Source organism: Olea europaea, chromosome 8 (genome assembly GCF_002742605.1).
Source record: "Olea europaea var. sylvestris chromosome 8, O_europaea_v1, whole genome shotgun sequence".
Lineage (NCBI taxonomy): Eukaryota > Viridiplantae > Streptophyta > Magnoliopsida > Lamiales > Oleaceae > Olea > Olea europaea.
Window position 1 is genome coordinate 17,119,773 of NC_036244.1, and position 25,061 is coordinate 17,144,833.

Sequence of the window (25,061 nt, forward strand, 5' to 3'; positions counted from 1 at the left end):
TTCATCTTCAATTCTACCTTAATTTTTATATACGAAGTGGTATAAAAGTTCTGTACAAATATACTTCTCCAAAGGTGCAGTAACAAATTTACACCTGAAAATGTACACTTGGAGGATACCAATGTTCGAAATACGATTGCCCCAGCTAAAATGAAGGCATATTTGTTCGTAATATGAAATAAAACCACAACATTGTTTATATCATCTTTGGAGAATTGTGAATTCCTAGCAGCTGTCATGCTTTAATAGCAGTCTGCTAAATGAAGATTCATGAGACGAGCTCCATAGAAAGAGAAGTTCGAGTTGCAGCATTGAGTACCACTTAATAAACAGGCGTCACATGAAGCTGATGTGGAGTGAATTGGCCAGCTTCTTCATCCGATGGAGTGATGGATAAATTAGCCTGTTAACGCCCAATGACGAGACAAAGTTTAGAGTGCAAAGTGAAACCACTAATCCACATGAGAGGAATAAGGAAAAAGTTCGACAGAGCTACTTCATTCACCTGTTGTCGATGACATATGATAGAAGTGACGGCTTTCAGTATTATGCAGATTGGAAGAATAATCCCAGCAATTCTTAGAAGTAATAGCTGTGATATGCAAAAAGAAAAATAAGAAACTTTTATGTATAAAATTTGGACTTCGCATTTTCGATTAGCTAGTTATCGTACCACGATCAATGGGCAAGAATAGTTCTCTGCTCGACTAAAAATGATGGGAAGAGTGTGCCTCAAAATCAGAAGGATCATAAACTGCAGACAAGAAAATCATTAAATAAAATGAAACTATTGCCAGAAGCAAGTATTTACTCAGCCTAACAGTTGTGATAAATGATTATTATCCGAAATTTATCTTTAACAGTTCTTTGAAAGTTTGATTAAGTATAACAAACTCAGGCCAATGTGATAAAAGAAATTCATTTGCAATATCAGCAAGCAAGTTCATCAATCCATTAATTTTGTTTTATGATTGATATTTCACATCTTTCATCAGTATGAACTTCAAATAAACTGAATGCGTATAATTCTCTCCTAAGAGTATCTTAGATCTAAAATTCCAGTTAAAGATCTTGAATCTGAATCTTTTGGTACTTCCAATTCTCCTTTTATATTCTGGAAAAGAAATTCTTAGAAGTTTCTATGGTTTGCACAAGGTTGAATATACACAAATTGAATGCACAGAGGCAGAGAAAGAGAGAGAGTGATTACAATTATGGCAATTGATCGACAGAAGATTATGCTTCTTCTTGTAGAAAATTCATATTCATCATAGTCAGGATCAAGGAAATTCTGATCAGTTGAAGCCATTGTCACAAGGCGAGGATTAGCCAAGTCTCTTCTGGCTATTTGCCAATTTCCCCTGAACAATCGAGCATTTTGGTAATGAGAAACTATACATCAATGCATATTTTCCTTTCCGATAATTTTGTTATCATAGACGAACAAATACAAGGGAAAATTAGAATAGTAGTACCTCAAGTTCATTGGTATTTCACGAAATCGGAAGATTGGGGGTGGTGCCGTATATCCCGGTTTGAATTGCTGCAATTAGTATATACATAAATCAGTAAACAACTAAAATTATAAATGAAAAGGTGAAAACTTTACTATTGAAACAAGAGAAACAGTAAAACAAAAATAACAAGTAATTGAGCCAAGTGTGAAAAAATTCGAAAATAGTAGCCTACCTGATGGCATATCTCACATACAGTGTCACCCTTCTCATTACACCACCTCTGAACGCATTTCCGGTGAGCATACTAGAAGCAAAGCAGAGCCATCATACACGACTTTTTTTTAAAGTATAATTGGAAAAGGAAGAAAACAATCAACTTAGTATAAACACCCAGGGAATAAATAAATGAAAAACAGAAGTTGCTTCAGAAAAAAAATTATCTTAGGTCATATTTCTTCATTGATATAGAGTATTTTGTCAATAAAGTCAGATTTCAACAAAGTCAGACTCTGCCAAACAAAACACAAAAATTCAATCTTATCCAAAATTATTGTCCAATCTTTACATTTAAAACAACCTGTTGTTAATTGAAACTAACAGAAAAATTCGAAAATACAGTGTGTATCACAATCCTGATTAAGGGTAAACATGAACAGGATAATTTCTTGACTTTCAGGGACAGATGAATAAGAAAATTTATATATGTCTTAGGCTTTAGCAATTGAAATGATGTTGAGTGCAAATAAGAAACATCACAAGATAATTAGAAGCCTAATATAACTAATTATCTGAATTGCGTAAATCATTATAATACAGAAACGGATAAAATCACATAATCATAAAAATCAAATTTTTAAAGAGAACAATAAAAAGATTGAAGGCCAACCAACCTTCAAGCTACCACAGCAAGAGCAAGGAGACTCCATATTTGAATTGACATCTTCATCCTGGCATATTCTGCACTCAACCAGTTTCCTCGGAGATAAACTAGCTTCACATTCTTTACGAGGCGAGCAGTCAATCAATGTTTCATCGATTGCAGCCTGTTTTAATGATTTTCTGCTTTCGATTGCAGCTTCCAAAGTTGATTCAGTGAGCAAGCGATCGACCAGCAAAACAAAGTGATCTCCCATCGTCCTTCAACAGTATAAGATTATCACTTAATGAAAATTAAGCCTTAAACAACCAATCCACCTTTACCAAATCTCCCTGAGAATAAGAAAAAAAGAGCTATATAATTTAATCAACAGATACTTATTCACAAACAACAAATATAGACTATGCCTCCATGTTCATTCTTGCAGCCAAATTTAAAAATTGAATTAGCAAATGCTAGTTAGAAAGAAAATGAAAGACTGGGAAACAAAATCTACCTTGTAGTCCAAATGAGAAAATCAAACAATAGGCAAAATTAATGAAATTCCAAATATAAAAGACAGAATTCTATTAAAAAAAAAGGGATAAAAATTAAATAGAAAAATGCTCCTGAACAATATTTAGCAGTCAAAAACACTATTGAAGCCTCATACAAAGAGAAGAGAACAGTATAAATACAAAGAAAAGGTCTACCAGAACAGAAAGGAGGGATTAAAAGAATTAAGACAACCACCAAAAATTCAGAAAGTGTATTTGCTTTTCCTCAAGAAACAAAAAATGAAAAGCACAAAAATGGTAAAAACTCATTTCACAAAAATACTTAAAAAACATTCCCAGAAGACATAAAAGCAGGAAAAAGAGAAGAACCCATCAAACCCAGGCGCAAAAAGAAGAGGAAATGAGACATACCAGGGGGCAAAAAAGTGATCTTTCGGGCAATAAAACTTTAAATGCAAATAAAAATTAAACACAAAGTAGTGCGAATATAATGGAATATACTTAGAAAACAAAAAAAGTTTAGAACAGAGACTTACAAGAAGGGGATCGGATATCTGAAAGCTAAGAAACCTCTCTTTCTTTTGCAAAAACCCGAGTTTGGAACCAAGCAAGAGATTGAGTGTCCTTATTATTGTAAGCACCCAAATTCAAATTCTTTATCAAATACAAAATACATACAAATGTTTATATACATAAACATCCACAAACCAGAAGACCTTTTTCGTGGAAAAAAACAAAAAAGGAAAATTGTCCCGGAATAAAATAGTATCTCGAGTCTTTCAAGCATGTCCCCACCCTTTATACTAGTTTATAGAGTAGTGACATTTGTACAATTTACATGCAGCAGTTTTTTTCTAGAAAAATAAATTATTTTTGATCTTTTTAGTTTTTCATTTTTTTAAAGAATCAGTTATCTGTGTGAGATTCTGACGGCAAAGAAACGATTACTCTTCCCTTTCAGTTATTTGACGAGATCATTTATAGCCTAAACTCAATTAATTATGAAGTTAGATTATTAATATCCTACTCTGTTTATTTAATATCTGATGAGTTCCATTAGTTCAACCAACCAAGCTAAAAGTCATTATAATTAATATCTTATTAATTGTTGAGTAATAGTTTTCTCTGTAATGAAAGGTTTTTCTTTTTAGTCGTTTAGGGCCCCTTGCCCTGGATTAATAAGTTAAGTATTTAATGATTTTAATAATATAAAAATTACTCATTTTGAGTGGAAATTGTTGTATATTATTGATATAATTTTTTTTTTTTTTTTCAAGTTTTTGAGGATATGTTGATTCTTTAATACTATGAAGATTGGCTATACGAAGTTCATTTCATCATTTTTTAGAATTTCTCGAAATTTTTATGAAATATAACATCCATAGACAAGATGGCCAATTGGCCACAATTCATTATTAAAAATTAATATTTGTTATTTAGGCTTTCGATTCTATTTTAAAAGTTAACTTCTTTAAAAAGAGTAACTTAAACTCTAATATATTGATAATATAAAATTTTTATGGATCATTTTGGAAAATTTAACTTAAAATTTTATACTTTCATCTTTGAGTTTTGGACAATTCAAATTACTCTCAAGTTTTTTTTTTTTTTTTTTTTTAGCTTCGATATCAACATTATAAAAAAAAAAAAAAGTTTAAACTCTTAATTGTTAAATAATTGTTAACTTAAAAGAGAGAATTTACCCAATAATCATGGTTAAGAATTTTGACACGTTGAGGTTACACGTAAAGCTATTTTTGAAGTATTCTAAAGTCATTAAATACGTATACACTTAAACTACTATTCTTTTTCACTAAGAAAGGAAACGTATCCTTTGGATAAATAATAATGAATTAATCGTCAATATTGATCAAGACAGGGAGAAATTAATTAAATAGCAGCAATATTAATTTAAACCGTGTATATTATCCTAGTAATTTTAAGTTAAATAATTGTTAACTTAAAAGAAATAAATTTTCAGTGCAACTCTTTCATCTTAAATTAGTAATTATTTTTATTCACTAAACAATTATCTCCTTTCATAAAAATAAGTTATGTAAATAAAACAATGTCAAATATATATAGAGTATGTTTAGCTAAAGCTTAAAATTAGGTTAATATCCTGTTAAATTTATATCGTATACTGTATACACGATTCAAAGATGGAACATAAATGGGACCATTGATGCTTTAAAACCCATAAATTGAAGATGGATTTTCTATAGCAAAAACGTTAATACTAAATACTCGAGTTGTTAATAATAAACACTAGAGCAATGATGATGATTAACAAAATAGATTGCTTTTCAAACAACAAGCCTCCATTATTCATTTTCCTAAGCAAAATTAAATTTCAAGACGATCTATTAAATTTAAATCTCTATGTGGATGTTGTTTCAAGTTGAGATACGGCCTATCGATGGTCAATTGAAGTTTAATTAAAGAAGTTTGACTATTAATAGCAGAAAACTTATACGTGTGCCAATTGTTTTCTTGGTCGGCTCACTTTGGTGGAGTTTGTTGTGCAAAATATGGTCTATATTTTTTGAGGGTTTGGTTGACAAGAAAAGTACAATCGCGTCATAGCTTTCTCATTGGTTTGGTTGGTGACCTTCTCAAACAATAAGAATCCATTCATATCTCATGCATCAAGTCAAGTCAAATACATACTTCTCATATTTTGGAAGCTTACCAAATACGATAGAATGTATAGTGTATATATTTTTCTCTCTTATTTTCAATCACATTTTTTAATAAAATAATATTATACGTAAATAAAAAAAATTGTTCTTTTTAACATCATATTCTTCCAAAAAATACTATTGCATAATAGATTTTACCAAAATTTCTCTTCGAATGGAGCTCAAACAAGGGCTTAACATCGACTAAGATTGAAAAAAGACTTGTATTATGAAATTGTTAAAATTATAGTATTGGAATTTCCAGCATTTGGCTGTGTAGCAATGTGGAGGATGTCGTGGACCTAAAATATGTTAATTTTTTAGGCAATGACATTTCCAACTTTTCGATTTTGCAGTACCACTAGTCTTAATAGATAGAAAATGTCTGTTTTACTCTTAAAAATAAATTATAACTTCATTTCCAGATGAACCCAAAATAAATGGTGAAAGAAAAGGAAACGAAAAAGAAAGGATTACATTAATTGGTTGGTACATTATTAGTAGGTGCGGATCCAGATTTTTTGGGTTGTGGGGTTAAAAATTAATGTGTAATTTTTCAAAACAATATGATATTAATGAAAATATGTTAGTACGCATTTTGATACCTCAAAAATGTTTTATAATCATATCATTATCAATATTATTAAATGGATTTTGCTACACGTATAATTTTGTTTACCATTTCGTTTATAAATGTTAAGCTAACAGCAAGTAAATCAAATTGGATGTATGAAGTAAATGAATTAAAAAAAAATTCTAAGTAAATGATATTTAAGTATAATGCAAAAGTAATTTGAAAGTAATTCAAATTACAATTAATCTGTAACGATTTTAAAATTGTTGAATTCATTTTTTATGTAAAATTTCTTAATAAAATGATGCAAATTATATTGAAAAATTTATCGTGCAGAAATAATTAACGTTAATGAAGTAATTGATCTTTTTAAGAAAAGACGAGTTAAACGCCTATTTTAGTACGTACATTTGATGCATATTTAACAATTTTCAATATCTGTTTAGACCAGTTGAAATGACTACGATATAATTCTAAAAAACGAACTTCTTGATGTGTCGTAACTTTTGTTGTGGTTGATCATTTTGCACACCATTAAAGAGAACTAGGCTATGAGCACTTTGAAATAATATTAAGCCCTTGTTTGACACACATTATTTGAAAAATTAAAAAGTTTTGAATAGTATGTTTTGGAGAATGTATGGTTAAAAAGTAAAGAAATTTTATTGGGGTGTGTTGAATATTTTATTAAAAAAAAGATTGAACCCTAACCTTGAGGGTCCCCACCGTCTCGTCCCTAGAACTTTGTGAGGAAGGCAAATCGCGAGATATGCCCCAACAGGTCAGGGAACAAGAGCTGCTTGTACATTGCGTCTACAAGAAGTTCAATTCTATATCTCAGGAATCGAACCCCCACACTGTGGCTGCCAATAAGGCGTGAGATAACATCGCTCCTGTCCTTTGCACCATTAGACTATGCCCGAGGCATATTGAATATTTTATTGTGTGAATGTATGATGGATAACAATACTGTAGCAAACAATTTAAAATTTTAAAGGGGACCAAACAAGGGCTAAGAATGTAATTTTTCGACTTCATTTGACATGTATTAAAGTATGTTGTAACTGGGTTAAAAAAACAACTATTTTCTCGAAAAAAATCCAAAAATTTTGTAGGGGTCATTTGATCGCCCGTGGATCCGCACCTAATTATTAGATAAGATTGACAAAAAATTGTACAATGGAGTCTTAGCGCACAACCTTTAATAGGTCCCCAAGACTATTTTCGCTAGGCAACAATGTTTTCAACTCTTTAATTTTGTAGCATTGTTGGTTTTAGTGTACAAAAACAATCAATTTTGCCGTGAAGAATTGAGATATTTGCTATAAAGACAATTATATCCTTATTTTAAAATAAAATAAAGGTAAAATAATAAAAAGTAAAAATATTAGAAAAAAATGCAATATTTTACGATAAAATTTTTGAATAGTTGTATTCAGTATTATCTACTCTACCCCCTCTATATGTTTGTTATGTTCAATATAATTATTCTCTACATCCAACGTGATCATGTATGGTTGAACAACTAGTTGAGGTTTACATGTAAGATATGTAAGTATTATGCCCTAGGTCCAATCAACTTTGGACATAAATACTTTTATATATAATTAATGCAATTAAATGGCAGATCTATTATTTAATTAATAGACAATTAAATAAATAATAGAGTCCGTAGATTCAAATATTTGTAATTTGTTAATCACAAGGAGTTGTGATTGTGAGATACAAATTACATCTGATTGAATCTTAAATCATCCGTGGTCGTAAGTAATAACGAGATACGGATATCGTTATTACGGATAGACCATCACGTGTGTCTTTTCTTACTTGTGAAGTAAGTAGCTGATCTCACAAACTAAAGTGTGGTGACACTTAAATGAACACGTGGATGTTTGTTATAGAACAAAACATTGGAGACCCGTCGAGAGATTCCACATGGATAACTATCTGAGTGTCGGTGGTTAATCTCTAACGTTCGGTAGTGAAATTGGTCCTTTGACTTGAGGTCGTCATGGTACCTTATATGAGGACAGTCATACTTTGGCGGTGTTGGATGTTGCTCTGAAAAGGGCCGCTAATACGACATCGTTCGGGTACGTCAAGAATCGTATGAAGGTTGTGATTGATCAATAAAGGATTCGTCACTCTTAGATAGTAGGAGATTATGATCTGCGTTTCATTCAATTAAGTCAATGATGAAATCCTTGGCCAAGGTGTACTCATAAGTCGAAAAGGAGTTTTCGATTTATATTGACTTAATAGTGGAGTGAAAGATATGATCGATGATCGAGATTGACACAATTCCATATCTCGTAATTGATCGGATCATATTGACGAAGGGATTATAGTTTCACGGTAAACGAACGAATTTGGTTTTGTCATACCACGTGACATTTCCCGTCACATGTATTGCCCTGACACATTGCTAGATGTCAATCAGGGACGGCGAATGTGAATTGACGATAAATTAAAAGAGTGTTTTAATTTATCAATTTTGATTAGATCAAAATAATATTTCACGTCGTTAGGCATCGTGGTCGGGAACCTAATGGGTCACACACAAAAGAGAATTGGAAGATTGCAAATTGCCAATTGATTAATTTAACAATCGTTGGATAAATTAATTAATTGGATTTGTTATTTATATTTTCGAATTAATTAATTGGATTAATTAATTCACGGACCGGATTTAATTAATTGGATTAATTAATTATTGGACCGGACCGGGCCGAGCCTGTTTGGGTTTATATAAATACATAACTAGGGTTTGAGGTCCATTAAGGTTTTCATTATTCTTGCTGGCACAAGAGAAAACCCTAGAGGCTGCAATCATTTTCTCTGTGTGGATCACCGTTGGAGGCTGGACAATTGGACAGCTGTGGTGGCGAATCAAAGTTGTGGAACGAAAAGAAAAGCAAAAGGATTGCAGATCTGGAAAAGGTACAATCCTATCACAATTCCTAACCAAACACAATGAGATCTATTGGATGGGAATCGAAATATATTTTAAATTCCGCTGTGCATGTATAAGTAGATTCCCAACAAGATATGCATGGAAGAATCTAAGTTTATGTCACTGATTTTGGATGAATTATTCAAGATTAATTGATTAATAACAATGACTACAACGAATAATACATCTTCTGAGATCCACTTGAAGATGGATGATAGGTGGAATATTTTCCTTAATATAGTTGAGTTGGTCAATTGATGATGATACAAATTATTGTACCTCAAATATATTTATTTCTAATATGGTGAAGCCAAATAATATTTCAATGCAAATGGATAGTTTTTCGATGTATTAATAAATAAGCTACAAATGGCAAGAATCAATAGAGAAGAAAATTACTAATCAATTGTCAAATAAAAAAATATCGAATTCTAGTTATAGTGAATTGCACACTTATTAATGCTTCTTTGTTCACATTTGCTAATGATCATGAGTCAATTCTTTGAACTTGTGTAATTTTCATGCTAGGAACACCTTGAAGCTTGGGAAACACATTTGGAATGAAAAGTGCAAAGAAGATAACAAGATGAGGAAATCGACACTCAAAAAAGGGGAGAAATTTAGAGTTTCAAGATTAAGAAGGATATTGACAAATGATATATCAATTGAAACAAAATCGATACAAGAGTCCAACACATTTAACAGATCTCAATTTGAAGTATTCTATATAAAGTCATGCACATTTTAGTTTTTTATCAAGTGCTAAATGTCAAAATAATAGCACACAAAACAAATCAACACGCTCCAGCTCCATCCACTACACCATGAAAAGCTTTTGAAGTGGCCAAAAATCTGAAAAAGACCTTTGCAGTATTTTACCGTGTGTTGCAAAGGTCGAAGTTGCCATTGAAGGAAAAGTTTTTTTTGCAGCTTTTGCAACGTTTATTTGCTTTTGCAACTTTTTTGACTGTTGCCCAAGAGATTTTTTTATTTTATTTTACTTTTTTACCAATTGATGTAAATTGACTTGCAAAATTGAAAAATACACTTTGTGAAGAAATTTTGGAATAGCATAAAAATTGATAATTTCATTACAAATTTTTGAATTAATACACTTGAACATTAGAATGTGATACATCATCTAACTAAAAAGGCGTAGGGATTAAAAAGTTTCTGTTGCGTCCTCTATAAAGCTCGAAACTACAATAAACTATCCACACTACAAATTGCACAGAAAAAATGGCATTGAAGACAGAGGGACAAATCAAGCAACCTTGATTATAACATAAAGATCACCAGGTTGATTACCCTCATGATCTGCTCTACCACTTCTGGGAACGCGTGTACCGAAACGACGACGAATCCTCCTCCCTCGCATCATCCTTGACCACCACAGTGTACAGCAACTTCGTTAACCCCTCTGCGACCGCCATTCCTCCATGTGCACATGCAAAACACTCAAATTTGTAATGAAAACCACAGATAGTTTCTACAATTAGATGGGAAATATTTAAAGACAATAATAAATGGGACCCGATATGTAGCCGTTGACCTAAGTCAATACAACCTTAATTATTGATAATATCATAATGTCATACACTAATATAATAAGACTTTAAAAGGGAATTTGTTACATGACAACCTTTCTATGCCAGTAAAAGAAAAAAATATTTATAAGGTACAGAAACATGGAATTTGTTACATGACAACCTTTTATAAAATAGATGTTACCAGAATTACCAGTAACTCCAGCAATGAAAGCAACAGTGGGCTTCTCCGTCCCACTTTCCTGTTTCAGTTTTAGGAATTAGAGCTGGTTAATTCCAAGTTCCAAATATATTAAGTAATAAAATATCAAGCATTTAATAATAAAAAAATCAGAAACTCTTAATATCCAAAAAGCAGAAGCCAAGGTATGCAGAAACAATTCAAAGAATTCTACATGAATCCTTAATTATTAATAAGCCAAGTCTAGATCCCTCTCTAATGCTGGCGGCTATGGAAAAATCTGAAAAGCTGATGATGATTCTTCATAACATAATTTCATTCTCAAATGTTAATTGGAATCAAATTATATAACTTGTTTGTTTTCAATTTAAATCAGCAAAAATATATTTTAAGACCTACTTCTTTTCTTCTTCTTCCATTTTTTTTTTAACTTAAGACCTAATTATTTAGTTGTTATGAAAAATCTATTAACCTTAGCCACAGACATGTTAACAAAGGGAAAGTTTCAATTTCTATTTCTTTATCACACTCTTTCAAATGACTGGTAAGCCACTTGATGTTTTCTTTTTAAAATCAAATCATTTCCACGAGATTCTATGCATTAATAAGCCAAAAAATTTGTTAGATCCCAGGTAATTCCCAGAATTATTTGACTATTGATGCTTGAGCGATATCAAATTAACAGGAAAATGACACTGTATTAGAATAGGAAGATTTTTTTAATATTGAATGGAAGAACTATAACAGTGACGCTATGAAAAGATAAGGCAGATTGGAGAGCTGCCCCCTCTCCTAAGGACTCAGACCTTTCCCACTTTCTTCCCTGCCTTCTAGACTCTACTAACTCATATTTATTGACCCCCTACTCTAACAACCATGACATAATCTATACTCAACAAATCTAACGATTAAGATTCCCTACAACCCCCCTTACATCCCTTTTTTGTAAGGCCTTTGGTATGTGAACCTATGGGAGGTTTATCAGAATTCTTCATGAATAATCCTTAATTATTAATAAGCCAAGGCTCAATTGAGGTTGAGAGATTTGAGTCAGTCAAGCTAATATGGGACAGCAGATCTATTTACAAAACAAAAATCTTGTTTTAAAGTGAAACACAATATAAGAGAGTCAGAAAACCAAACAATCAATAGCAGATAAAAATTTATCTACACTTTGAGGCTTAAAGTAAACAACACAACTGACCTACAGAGAGAGACTCATTAGCTATACAAAATCACTAAAATGCAGACTGTTTTACATTTGCAAACACTGCCACTGAAAAGCAAATTGAAATACAATATATTTCCAATAATAACATACATTCCCAGATTAGCTAAAGAATGGTTGCGAAAAGGAAATGCTAAGTTTTCCACGCAAGAATGGCTGAAATATTTAAGCTACTTTTTTATACGAAGAAATCAGTAAACCTACATGGTGTAGCCCAAGAAGTCGTGTCATTTGATTACTTAAAAGCAGCAATGAGGTTCTCATATGAGTGCTTAAAAGAGTACCTTTGACTTCAGGAAATGCTTTTGAAGAAAGCCGAAACTTATGAAACAGCAGTGCCAGTTTAATAATCTTTTAACTTTTCCATCTACACTTTAGTTTGCTTGTATACCCAAATCAATTTTTATTATTGCAATTTCAAACTCACTCTTTCCTCCCACCAAAATTTCATTCATTGCTAACAAGTGTTTTTTGTTGATGCAAGGCAATAATAGAAAATGTATGCAGAAACCAGACCTCTGCTTTTATTCCCATTTTCTAACAATCTTTCTCCTATCTTACATCATTTTTAACTTCCACAGCCAACATAACAAACAAGTCGGGACTTTGCATTTCAGTTAAGTTATGCTCTGCAGCATTTTATTCTTCGGGGGAGATTTAACTCTATCTACATTATATCTCCATTTATCTAGTTCCATTTTATCAATGATTTAATTCCTCTTTTCACATTTATATATTCATTTCTTATATTCCTATAGTGGGATTTACGATAGAATATAAATTCAATAAAAAAATGATAGCTACCTTAATACACTATATTAAAATTTTAATTTTCAACAGTTCAACTTTTTGTGTTTAAAAAGAGAAAAGAAAAAAAGGGAATAAGGAAAATAGGAAAAAAAAGACGTGCATAAGAACTGAAAAGCACTCTTAATAAAATTACGGGTGTAAGAATTTGAAAAGAATGGAATACAAAATATAAAATTTTATAAGCTCAAATTAAAGAAGAAAAACAGAAGAATAAGAAACAGGAAAGGCGACCTAAAAAAATTAACTGAACTAGAAAAAAATAAGTTCTTACAATATCAGCAAGCATACAGATGACAAACCTCTAAAAGATTAATAGCAAACAAGCACAATATACGTGGGCAGATGAGGTACATTACCATATGGAAGTGCTGGACGAGGTCGCCCAAGAGAAGCCAAATTAAGAGTACCTGGATTAAACAAAGATGAGCTGAAGCTCACGGCAGATGTCGGCGAATCGACGATTTGAGGGAAATTGAAGGTATCAATTGTGAGTCTTGTGATTGAACGTGGACTACCGGCGATCGTCGCCGACGCCTTCGTCGGCAACTGGAATGTTCGGGTTGGCATCTACAATTTGAGGGAGGCCGGGACGGGGGTGACCAAGCCAGAGAGAGGGAAATGGAAGGTTAGGGTAGGGTTGTGTTTTTTCCTTCTCATTTTCTAATTTAAGCCCTTTCTCTATGGTTATTATTTTTTTTTTTTTTAGCAACACTTAACTATCGAATGTTAGCTTTTATGTGTTGCAAATGATCATTTTTGATATAGTGATTAGTTTTCGAAGTCACAAAATCACACACCGTAACTTATATTTTCCAATAATACAAGTAATTAGATATTAAACAAATGGTGTGACCGATGTTTAGTGTGAATCATGGATGGCAATGGAAGATTTCGACTGTGGCCGGTGGGATCGAGCGAGAGAGGATGAGAGATAGCGGCATTTAGGTTAAGGGCATGAGTGAATTGGAGAGAGCCTTTCCGTATTGTTAGTTTTGACATTTCTTACTCCAAGTGTTATTCGTGATTTGAGTATTTGTTATTGATTTAATGCTTTTTTCTAATAAAGTTATCGAATTGAGAACCATACTAACAACGACACTTTTAGTTTTTTTGTTGTAACAACTAGATTTTCTTTTTGTTTATCACCTACTTTTTGTATCAGTCACTTGGACGATGAAGGCCTTGTTGCCAATGAGTTTAGTAACGATCAGAGAAATATTTGATGGCATGGACATATGACAACCAAAAGTTGTTCATAGAATGATAATGTTGCCGTGAAGCCCACAACCTATTGTGTAACTTAAATTGTAGTCTCTGAAAATTAGTAGGTAAATAAGGATTATTTCCTTTGTGTGTAATCAGGGGAGTCCAGTTTCAAATTCCTAGTTCTTCCGAATCTAGGAGTTCGTGTTAATGTTGTTGCGTATCGGGTAGCATTTCTGCTTTAGTTTAGGCTATGTTGATGTAGGAAAAATGAAAGTATTGTTACTTTAATATCACTAGAACAGTATTTTGTGAACATCAATCTACATTATAATTTGATTCTATTGTCTATTCTCGTATTTAATTTTAGTTGTTAGTCTAAGTTTCCATGATCAAGCAAAGCATTGCAAGTAATATTACGAATTATATATTTGATAGATCAAATATAGTAAGACGTAATTTGTGACGTGATTAGAACATATTGTTCGCAATCAATAAATAAAGTTAGATACTTTATGTTGATAAGATTATATTATTCTTATTGGAATTTGTCTAGATCATGAAAGTAAGAATAATGATGTATTTGGTACACATTGAACAAGATTGCATAGATTACTTCTTTGTGACTGCTAAGATTAAGATTTTTACTTGATCATCCAACGTGACATCTAAATCCTAAGCTAGTAATGTAATTTTTTAAAGTACCAATGAGTGAAATCGTAATTAGAAGATGAATCTTGATGCTTTGAAAATTGGGGTGAAATTGTTTCAAATCATGCACTTACAATCTTCGAATTCATAGAACAATTTGTTCAAACGATTGTTACTCCAAGGAATTTTCTAGTGAAAAAATAAATTTGACCTTCATAGTCTGACGATTAGATTGTTGAATTTTGTGTTGTGATTTAGTTACGATGAATTTACTTTATGAAAATGGATTTTGGAGGGCTATGCATATTGAGAGGGCAAATCAATCATTTTGCATGCTTCAATTAATTGATGGTCAAATGAGAGTTGACTTGTGGCTTGATAATCAAAGGATATTATTATTGGACCTCATCTTGCTTCCATAATTATCACTTGACTCTAGTGCAATTTCGATTCTTTAGTAAATGAACTAGAATTAATAGATAAGGTCTCAATTGACCAAGAGTTAAAGACTTAAACAATTTGGTTACTTATCTATTGAAGCTTGGGTCTCATAAATTTGTTTTGGTCCTTCTCGTCCCCAAAATAGATGTCGAACTTAATTGATCTACCACAATTAGTCCAAGGAAAAATAGTGCAAACTAGATGTTGCCATAAATATGGATATATAAATGTCATTATTGTTGGAATGCGGAAGCGGAATTAATCAGAAATTAAAATTTTCTTTAATTCAATAAGTAAGATCGTCTAGATGTTTATGTGTATGTTATAACCAAATTAAAGGATTCGAATCTTTTACCTAAATTCAATGATCAACCTTGAATTAACTCTGGTCCGCGAACTTCCGTTTCCTTTAATTACAAGAATCTTGGTGCTTCAAACCTTCAATGGTATTCTCCAACGCAAAAACTACACCAGTGTGTGGGCACCTTCTTTCAATTAATCCAGAAACTAATTCTTGAATTTTGGACAATAAGAAAATAATATATTTTCTCTCTACAAATTTGAATCTTATGGAATTATGAATGTTGTAGTATTTTTCTATCCATTTAGTCTCTATTTATAGAGAAAAAGATGATACAATTCTAGTACAATTATAATTCCATATTTAAACAAGAGTTCTAATTAAAACTCAAGTGGGAGAGTTCTAATTTAAATCTAATTCTAATTAGTTTACATTTAATTGCACGTGTAGTCCTAGAATTTCAATTACAATTACAATTAAGTTTATAACTTTCCTAGTAATTGCAACCAAGTACAAAACTTTATTGTAATTATAATTAAGTCCAAAACTATTATAATTACCGTAATTAAGTTCCAAAACTTTATGGAGCTATCACAGGGACCTGATCAGGCATATATTTTTCAAGCTCCAATAATTAGATCTTGTCTAATCGACCCTAGACCACTCAATCTAATTATTAGCCTTTTGTTTTCTCCACTAAAGGCAAAAGACTGAACATTTGGAATATATAAGATCACAGAAGTCAATAAATCCGTAATACTTTCTTCTGACCTGTCGTATATATATTTTATTCCCGTCTGAGATCCGATAATTAGGTATGAACATAAATGACCTTTTTGTCCCTCTAATTATTCTCACTAACTTAAGTTTCATTTTCTTCAACGGTCCTGTGAACAAATCACAGATGTCGAAGTTTAGCCGTCGCTAAACACTGAGCTCAGATTTTAACAGTTCAACAAAAAATACTCAAATAATTACTCTACCCATCTTCAGGGCGACGATTCCCGACACAAATTCATGTTCTTTACTCCGCTCATTCTCAAGTTCCCAACTTATCGAGATATTTGACTAATCAAATTGATCTCACCCATTGATGAATCAAAGAGCTATTAAAATCACAAAAAAATATACATAATCCTGTCAATGGATTCAGATGAAATACACAGCGGTCAAGTGGAATTTAATTCTTCACATGATCATGCTATAATTAAATTCGACACGTGGTGGAGTGTATTAGTGTCACTTTTAACTATTTCTGTGATAAGGACAAGTTACAAACTTGAATAGTGAATTGGTCAACATTACAATCTTCCAATATAAGGTGCTAACCCTTATACATTGATTGTAAACAAATTATTTAGGATCGAAATATAAGTTGTGTTACACTGTACTTCTTAACGCAAGTATCCAACTCATATTATCACAAGTGATTATAGGTACTTTAATTTTGCATGCTCAATAATAAATAAATATAATAAATAAAGTAAACATAATTTTATTCAATATAAAAATTATTATTGTTATTTTTATATCAGCAAAATTATAGTATATGGGCATACAACCCAACAATTATGGCCACATTTCTCCCAGATTCTAAGCACATGTCATATTTTCCTAAGCCATCTAAGGAGAAACAAGGGAGAAGGCATGAAACGAGGGAGAAAAAGCTAGGTTTTCTTGGTGAGGAAGGCCATTTAAAGCGCTTCTAGAGTATAGGATCCCTTACTTATTATGCGTGGATTCAAGTTTTTTAATCGCGTTAACTTTATTGGACCTCTAAGATCCTTTCTATATTTGGTTTCTTTATTTTAAAGGAAACAAATTCCTATTGAGATTTAGAACCAAAACACCAGTAAGCATTCTATCTGAAATTTTGGTGTACTTTCCTTTTTATAATTAGTTGATGAACTGAATTGGAGAATGGAAGAGTATGCATAAATGATATGATCATGATCTGTTACTTTGTCGCTCGTATATTTGGTTATAATGCTAATTGATTTGTTGAATATTTACATCATTTGATCATGTATTCCGAAATTGTACTTCCACTGTAATATTGGATGCACATCCCGTTATATAAACGACTCTTCCATCTTGTTATGGTGGTTGTTCTCTGTTTTCCTGTTCATGGTGGACTATGTCACCTTGCCGGCCATGGCTACTAGTGCTATTGTGGGGGTGGTTTTCCTCTTAGATCGACTTTGCCGCAAGGGATGAAGGTGTCAACGCCATTTTCTTTCACCATGATTGCACCGTGTTTGTTTGTATAGGTATGGTCAAGCTCGACATGGGAACAGAAACTCTGACACTTGGGAAATTTAAGACTTTCAGACAAATAAGAAGAAATGAAACGTAAATAAAAAGCTTAGAAAGGGACTCTTGCACTACAGTCTCCATCTTGAATGCGGGTGGAGTATGTTGAAACGTGTAATCCAAACGCGGCCTTATTCATTGGTCAAGTGGGTTGACTCATTTTGACTAAAGTTAATTGAATTTGTCTTTTACTTGTCATGAGATGGAAACGTTGCAACACGGGCGACCTTTCTTGTCCCCATCGTGTCAAGAATTTTTGGGATGAGAATGGAGTGAGAGTGAAGATTAAATTCAATATTCTCATTTACAGTCTCATTCATTTATTTTTCATATTTCATATAAAAATAAAATAACATTGTTCGATCATTTGACAATCCAGTATAAAAATACTGAACTTGTTGATCCTTCGAAATGCCTTACTGCCATGACCAGGACCTTTTCTATCAAATTCTTGAACCATCTCGTGCCTTCAAGAAGTCATCCAAATCACGTTGTTGAAGATAGATATTTCAAACTTTAATTTAGCAACTGTCCGGAGAAGAATACTTTTGTACAAAAATTTTAACAAGGTCATCATAGGAAATAAAACTTTCACCATGCCGTGAATCTAATCACTCTCTCGCTCCATCTTGCAATGTACGTAGAAAGAGCTTTAGCCTGATAGTATTGCCCGAAACACTATTATTAAACATAAAAAGTTGACACATATGTAGAAACTAGAAAGTGTGAAACTTGGGTATTTGGAGTTTTTCTGTTTTGTCCGTGTCTTAGTACGAGACTACGTTCAATATCTGAATTGTGTGGAAGTTTGTCTTGTGACATAGCATACACAAAACAACTCATTTGCGAAATAAGCTTTTAAAACAATTAAATTCAATAGCAATCAATATACAAATAAAAATAGTTCCCAAAAACGGCTTCAAAATCTCATTACAATAGTTCTATACTACCCATATATTGGTTTTAATAAATCTAGCCTGTATTTGACAAACACAAAATTTCAATTGATTGATTAGATTATTCTACTAATTTTAACAAAGAAATCGATAAAAATTTTTGTGCACTAGATAATCTCGATTTTTAAGAATTAATTCGATGAGAAAAAGTGTTATAAGATTTAACTTATTTCTCCCCCTATAAGGCCATGAAAAATAATTAACATTTGTATTGAGTCTAACTTCTCAAATGTAATTGAAAACCTCTATTGGACAAATTCAGTTCTACTTAATTAAGTAAAGTGTCTGTATGTCTATGCGAATTTCAATCTAATTAAATATATCAATCCATCCAAAAATTTATTTAACGACCTTAATAATTCTAGAAGTATAAATCTAATTTCTATTTAAATTATTATTTTCTACTATTTGATCTAAAGAAAACCAACTCTTGACTCGTTACTATTCACAAATTAATTAGTTATTAATCATATAATAAATGGCAATCATCACATTAATAATAAAAACACATAATATCAACAAAAATCAAATTTATAATAAAAAAATCAAGGGATCAAATTAAGAATACATAGTTTGCCTAACAAATAAACTAGTTCATCATAGCCGTACGGGAAAAAAACTTAGAATTGAAATACATAATTTGATTTATGAAGAAAAAGAGAAGAATTTGAAAATCCCTCATGCACCAAGATTGAAATCTCATTCTCTAAACCTAGTTCATTGCTATAGAGATTGTGTTAATTTTGTATCCAAATAATGAATGAAAAAACGAAAAAACAAAAAAAATATAAAATCTATTTACAATGTTCAAATCCCTTAAAAATTTGAGTATCAAAATCTGGATTGCACCCATAAAATTCAAAGGCTCCCAAAATTTGGAGACGTCCGATCTTCACCCAGATTTTGCACTCGAACTTCTATATGATAATATATTATTTATTTATTTAGTAGTTAGTTTCCTTATTTTTTAGGTTTCCTTATTAGTTTGGATTTCCTTATAATATATAAACAATTTTAATTCAATGTAAACTCTAATCTTTGGTTGCTTACTAGATTATTGTTTCTCTCCTTTTCTTTTCTTCTCTTATCTTATCTTATCTTTGAATTGATTCACAATATTGGTTCAGAAGTATCAGAGCAGGTAATTAAGTGAAAATTGTGAAATTTTTGATTTGGGATGTGCTGGAAATCACAATAGAAATTAGGCAAAAAATTTGTGCAAAAAAACTGATCGACTGCAAATAAAAATATCGATTCCGACCAAACCAGAGACTAGTTGAGAAAATTGAGGCCAGATCCGTATTCAGCAGGTTGAGAGGAAAATTTCGATCAGGCGCGTGGAGTCAGATGGCGGTGCGTGGCGACGGCGTGTGAGGTCACGCGCTGCGACTCTTTAAGCGTGTGGGACAGTTTTTCGAGGTGGTTTCAAAAGGCAGTTTGCTCCTTGGTAAATTTCTAATCCGTTGGTGGTATTATTTTGGTTATACATATACTGTGCAGTATGTTTCAATTGTAGCTTGTGGTGGTGCATTGGTTATCAGTGGTTTCCTTAAGATTGGGTGATATCATTGATTCATAGTTGATTATTTATTGACTTTATCATGGAAACTGAAAGAGATGATTCACTTCAATCTATTAGTGTCTGGTTAAATGATAAAAATTACTCATATTGGAGTATAGTGATGAGAAATTTTCTAAAGAAAAAAAGATTGTGGGGTTATGTTAGTGGAACTGTTGTGAAATCTGAGAACACTGCTCAGCATTATGTAACAGGGTTAGGTAATTGGGAGTCAAACAATGCAAAAATTCTCACTTAGATTCATAATTCTGTTGAGCAATTCAATGGTACACAGTCGGCGAAATTTGAAACAACAAAGGAGGTTTGGGAGTACTTTCAAAAGTTATACACTAAGTCTAACTTTGAAAAATGGTATCAGTTGGAAATTGATATACGGACTTTACATCAAAAGGATATGAGTATTCTTCAATTTTATGCCGCTATGAATTCAATTTATGATGAGTTGGCTCTTACGGAATCAGCAGGGCTGAAAGCATTTGAGGAATATATTACTTTTAGTGAAAAGCAGCGATTAGTTCTGTTTTTTTTATAACACTTCGTAGTGATTTTGAGGGATTTAGAGGCTCTATCTTGCATCGCACTCCACTTCCCTCAGTTGATTCGGTGGTTAGTGAACTTGTAGTTGAGGAAATACGTTTAAAATCTCTTGCAGAAAAAGTGTCTTTTCCTTCTTCTAGCACCTCAGTGTCGGATGTACCTTCTTGACTGTCGACACAAAATCAGAATAAAGGTTATGTGAGGGTGGCTAGTGATGAGTGTAACTTTTGTAAACAAAAAGGACATTGGAAGTCTCAATGTCCTAAGCTATTGATGAAGCAGCAACCTCAATCATAGCAGTGATCCTATCATCCTAATACTAACATAGCTGCCAACATACCACCTAGTGACTCATTTATACTTGGAGCACCACCTTCCTCCAATCCCATGTTGACGGACTTAGCAGAGCAATTTCAAAAGTTCTTGGCCACACATGTCAGCCTCCATTCATATAGGTCTGTCATCTCAGAGTCACTCAGGTATTTCTTTCTCATGGATCTTTGACTCATGTGTTTCCAAACACATGTTGACTAACTCAAAATTCTTTAGTGCCTGGGCCCTTCTAACCCATTTATGTTTGTTATGACTACTGATGGCACACCATTGCCTTTAGCAGGTGTTGATTATGTTAATACACATAATTCACTTTCAGATGTCTATTGTATTCTAGCTCTTACTTTGAGTCTTATCTATATTAGCCAATTGTACAATTCTGGATACTCAGTTCAATTTTCTTCTACTGGTTGTCATGTGCAGGATTCTCAATCTCAGAAGATGATTGGGATATCATGTAGACAAGAAAGGTTATATGTTCTGGACAATCTAAGACCACCGTACGTTGCAGCCCCTGGTGTTGATTTGTCATCTTTCTCTTTGAATTCATTGTTTTCTAATTTTTATTTGTGGCATTCTCAACATAAAAATGTTTTCGCTAGTCGTTTGAAATTTTTAGTTTCTAAGGGTCAATTGAGCAATATACAAACTCATGACATTTCTAATTGTAGTTGTTCCAAATTAGCAAAATTTTTTACTTTACCTTTTCCTCGAAATATTTCTCATTCTGTTGCAACATTTGATCTTGTTCATTATGATGTGTGGGGACCTGCTCCTATTGCTACAAAAGGAGGGTCTAGATATTATATGTCTTTTATTGATAATTATAGTCGTTATTATTGAGTTATCTTATGAAACGACGATCTGACTTTCTTTCTATCTATCGATCATTTATAGCACTTATTAAAACTCAATATTCCACTATAATTAAGTGTTTTAGATATTTAGGTAGAGAGTACACTTCAATCGATTTCTCTGAATTGTTTGCTCTTGACGGCACAATTCATCAAACCTCGTGTACTAATACTTCACAACAAAATGATATTGTTGAACGAAAGTATATGCATATTGTAGAAACTGTACGTTCACTTCTTTTGTCAGCTAAAGTTCCCAGTAAATTTTGGGGAGAAGCAGTTCTTACTGCTGTATCTTTAATTAATAAGATTTCATCTTCCCACAATTCAAATTTATCACCTTTTGAAATATTTTATGGGCATTCTTTGGATTACTCCTCCTTGAGAGTCTTTGGTTATACTTGCTTTGTTCTTCATCCTAAAGTCGAACGTAGTAAGTTGACATCTCGCTATGCTATCTGTGTTTCCTTGGATTATGGGCAAGAGCAAAAGGGTTATCGCTGTTTCGATCCCATTAATAACAAATTATGTCTCTCGTCATGTTGTGTTTCTTGAGCATATTCTATTCTTCTCTATTTCTGATAATACTCATGACGTAATTAAAATAGACCTCATTCATATTGATCCATTCTCTGATGATATAAACAGTACGCCTTTCCATACCCTATGCACTGGTGATTCTTCATATCCTGTAGGTACACATGCTCCAGTTCATGATACCCCTCCTCCTTCTTTGGCTTCCCAAGTACCGCCTAGGGTTGTTGATTCAGCTCCCGCTCCATCTCTTCTTCGATATCCTCAACGTATTCATAAGTCCATTCGATTACCCCGATTTTGTTTATTCTTGTTATTTTTAGTCCTTTTGCTGCTTTCTAACTTCCTTTCACAAGTTATCTGAATCATCTTCCTATAAAAAAGCTATTCTAGATCCTCTTTGACAATAGACTATGACTGATGAACTCTATACTCTACATAAAACAGATACTTGGGATTTGGTGCCCTTAGGTAAACATGCTATCGGTTGTCACTGGATTTATAAGATTAAAACCAAATCTGACGGTTCAGTTGAGCGCTATAAGACTAGATTAGTTGCTAAAGGTTTTAATCAATAATATGGTTTGGATTATGAAGAGACTTTTGCTCCTTTGCCAAGATGACCACTGTTCGTACACTTATTGCAGTTGCTTCTCTTCGTCAGTGGAGTTTCGCTCAATTGGATGTTAAAAATGCATTTTTAAATGAAAATTTTCAAGAAGAGGTTTACATGGTTCTTTCTCCTGGTCTTTCTCATTCTTTTGGATTTGTTTGCAGGCTCAAGAAGGCAATTTATGGCCTCAAACAAGTATCCCATGCCTGGTTTGAGAAATTTTTCACTGTTGTTACGTCTCTTGGTTTTACAATCAATCATCGTGATTCCTCTCTATTCTTAAGATGCACTTCTGATGTTCACATTCTATTATTGCTATATATTGACGATATGATTATTACTGATGGTGATGTTGATGGAATTGTAGTTATGAAATTAGAATTGGTTAGATGCTTTGAAATGAAAGATTTGGGGATCGAAGTTGTTTCTTCTCCTAAAGGCTATCTTCTCTCTCAGTCCAAGAATACTATGGATGTTATTAAGCGTACTCGTCTTACTGATACTAAAACTATTGATACTTTTTTTTCAGTCCAATGCTCAATATTCATCATCTAACGGTGTACCATTACCTGATCCCACTTTGTATCGTACTATTGTTGGATGTCTAATTTATCTTACCATCACACGTCTCAATACTGCTTATTTTGTTCACATTGTTAGTCAGTTTATTTAAACTCCTACCACAATTCATTGGGCAGCAGTTGTTTGTATTTTGCGTTATCTTCGTGGTAATTGCTTTCAAAGTCTTTTATTACCATCGATCTCATCTTTAGTGCTCTGTGCCTACTTTGATGTTGATTGGGCCAGTGACCCCACTAATCACAAGTCCACTACTAGTTTATGTATATTTTTGGGTGATTCTCTTATCTCTTAAAAAAGTAAGAAGAAGACTATTGTTTCTGTTCCTCTACGAAGGCAGATTATTGAGCTATGGTATCTACTACCACTGAGATTGTGTGGTTGCGATGATTACTTGCAGACATGAGTGTTTCTCATTCTTCTCCAACTCCTATTATTGTGATAATACTAGTGTTATTCAGATCTCTCACAACTCTATTTTCCATGAACGCACAAAGGAAATTGAGATTTATTGTCATCTGGTTTGTCATCATACGCAGACTGGCACCATTTCCCTACCTTTTGTTTTTTTATCATTGCAGCTTGCTAACTTCTTTACTAAGTCTTATCCAGTTCATCGTTTTCGCTTCTTGCGTAACAAACTCTCGCTGCTTCTTGCTTTAGCATAATGAGTTTGAGGGGGATGATAATATATTATTTATTTATTTAATATTTAGTTTCCTTATTTTTTAGGTTTCCTTATCAGTTTAAGTTTCCTTGTAATACATAAACAATTTTAATTCATTGTAAATCCGAATCTTTGGTTGCTTAATAGATTAGTGTTTCTCTCCTTCTCTTCTCTTCTCTTCTCCTCTTATCTTTGAATTGATTCACAATATTGGTTCAAAATAGTTTATGTTATTAACACTATCATCTTTCAAGTTAACCCTTGACCTTTCTCCATCTCCCAATTGAATCCTCTACCTTTTCTATTGCTCTGAAATCTCTCACGTTTCCTTCCTCTTGCTCCATCCTTTAGCCATCCCCCAAATAAAAGAAAATCAAAATAAATTAAACTGCAAAGACTATATGACGCAAATTGTAAAACTTAGAGCCCCTAACTTGTTTTTGTTGAACAAATGTTGAGGATGTAATAACTTTTTGTCGAACCTTTAAAAAAACCTAGCAATCTTTGTCATTGCACTTGTTTTTCTTGTTACTTTTAAATCCGCACAACCTTTCATTGAATTGATCTGCCTTAACTTCATCACTTCAGGATTGTGGAATTCTTGGAGAAATTTGGTTTGGAGCTGGGATCAAAACTCCTTTTGAAGCGAAGGGTAAATTACTTAAATCCCTTACATTTTTCAAAAAAGAAGAATT

General features: G+C 32.5%; 2 protein-coding genes across 7 annotated transcripts; both read right to left on the reverse strand.

The window, feature by feature from the left end:
• Positions 1–3,678, reverse strand: LOC111399016. Of its 3 annotated transcripts, none has more exons than XM_023026211.1 (8): positions 3,368–3,675; positions 2,348–2,666; positions 1,690–1,761; positions 1,476–1,543; positions 1,211–1,361; positions 674–754; positions 497–592; positions 1–403 (listed from the first exon to the last, which is right to left on the reverse strand). In XM_023026211.1, exons 2-8 carry the CDS (start codon positions 2,588–2,590, stop codon positions 323–325), a joined length of 792 nt encoding a protein of 263 aa, XP_022881979.1. In that variant the 5' UTR covers positions 2,591–2,666; positions 3,368–3,675; the 3' UTR covers positions 1–322. The 3 variants fall into 3 exon arrangements, with proteins under 3 accessions (XP_022881979.1, XP_022881980.1, XP_022881978.1); XM_023026212.1 differs by having other exon boundaries at positions 506–592; positions 3,368–3,671; XM_023026210.1 differs by having other exon boundaries at positions 268–592; positions 3,368–3,678.
• Positions 3,679–10,107: 6,429 nt separating this feature from the next.
• On the reverse strand, positions 10,108–13,474 carry LOC111399017. 4 transcript variants are annotated; one of them, XR_002703501.1, is made up of 3 exons: positions 13,213–13,474; positions 10,750–10,828; positions 10,108–10,474 (listed from the first exon to the last, which is right to left on the reverse strand). XR_002703501.1 is itself a non-coding variant. In XM_023026213.1 (3 exons), the coding sequence occupies exons 1-3, from the start codon at positions 13,370–13,372 to the stop codon at positions 10,417–10,419; spliced, it is 318 nt and encodes a 105-aa protein (XP_022881981.1). In that variant the 5' UTR covers positions 13,373–13,474; the 3' UTR covers positions 10,108–10,416. The 4 variants fall into 4 exon arrangements, 2 of the variants coding, with proteins under 2 accessions (XP_022881981.1, XP_022881982.1); XR_002703502.1 differs by having other exon boundaries at positions 10,771–10,828; positions 13,213–13,473; XM_023026213.1 differs by having other exon boundaries at positions 10,780–10,828; positions 13,162–13,474.
• Between the last annotated feature and the right edge of the window lie 11,587 nt (positions 13,475–25,061).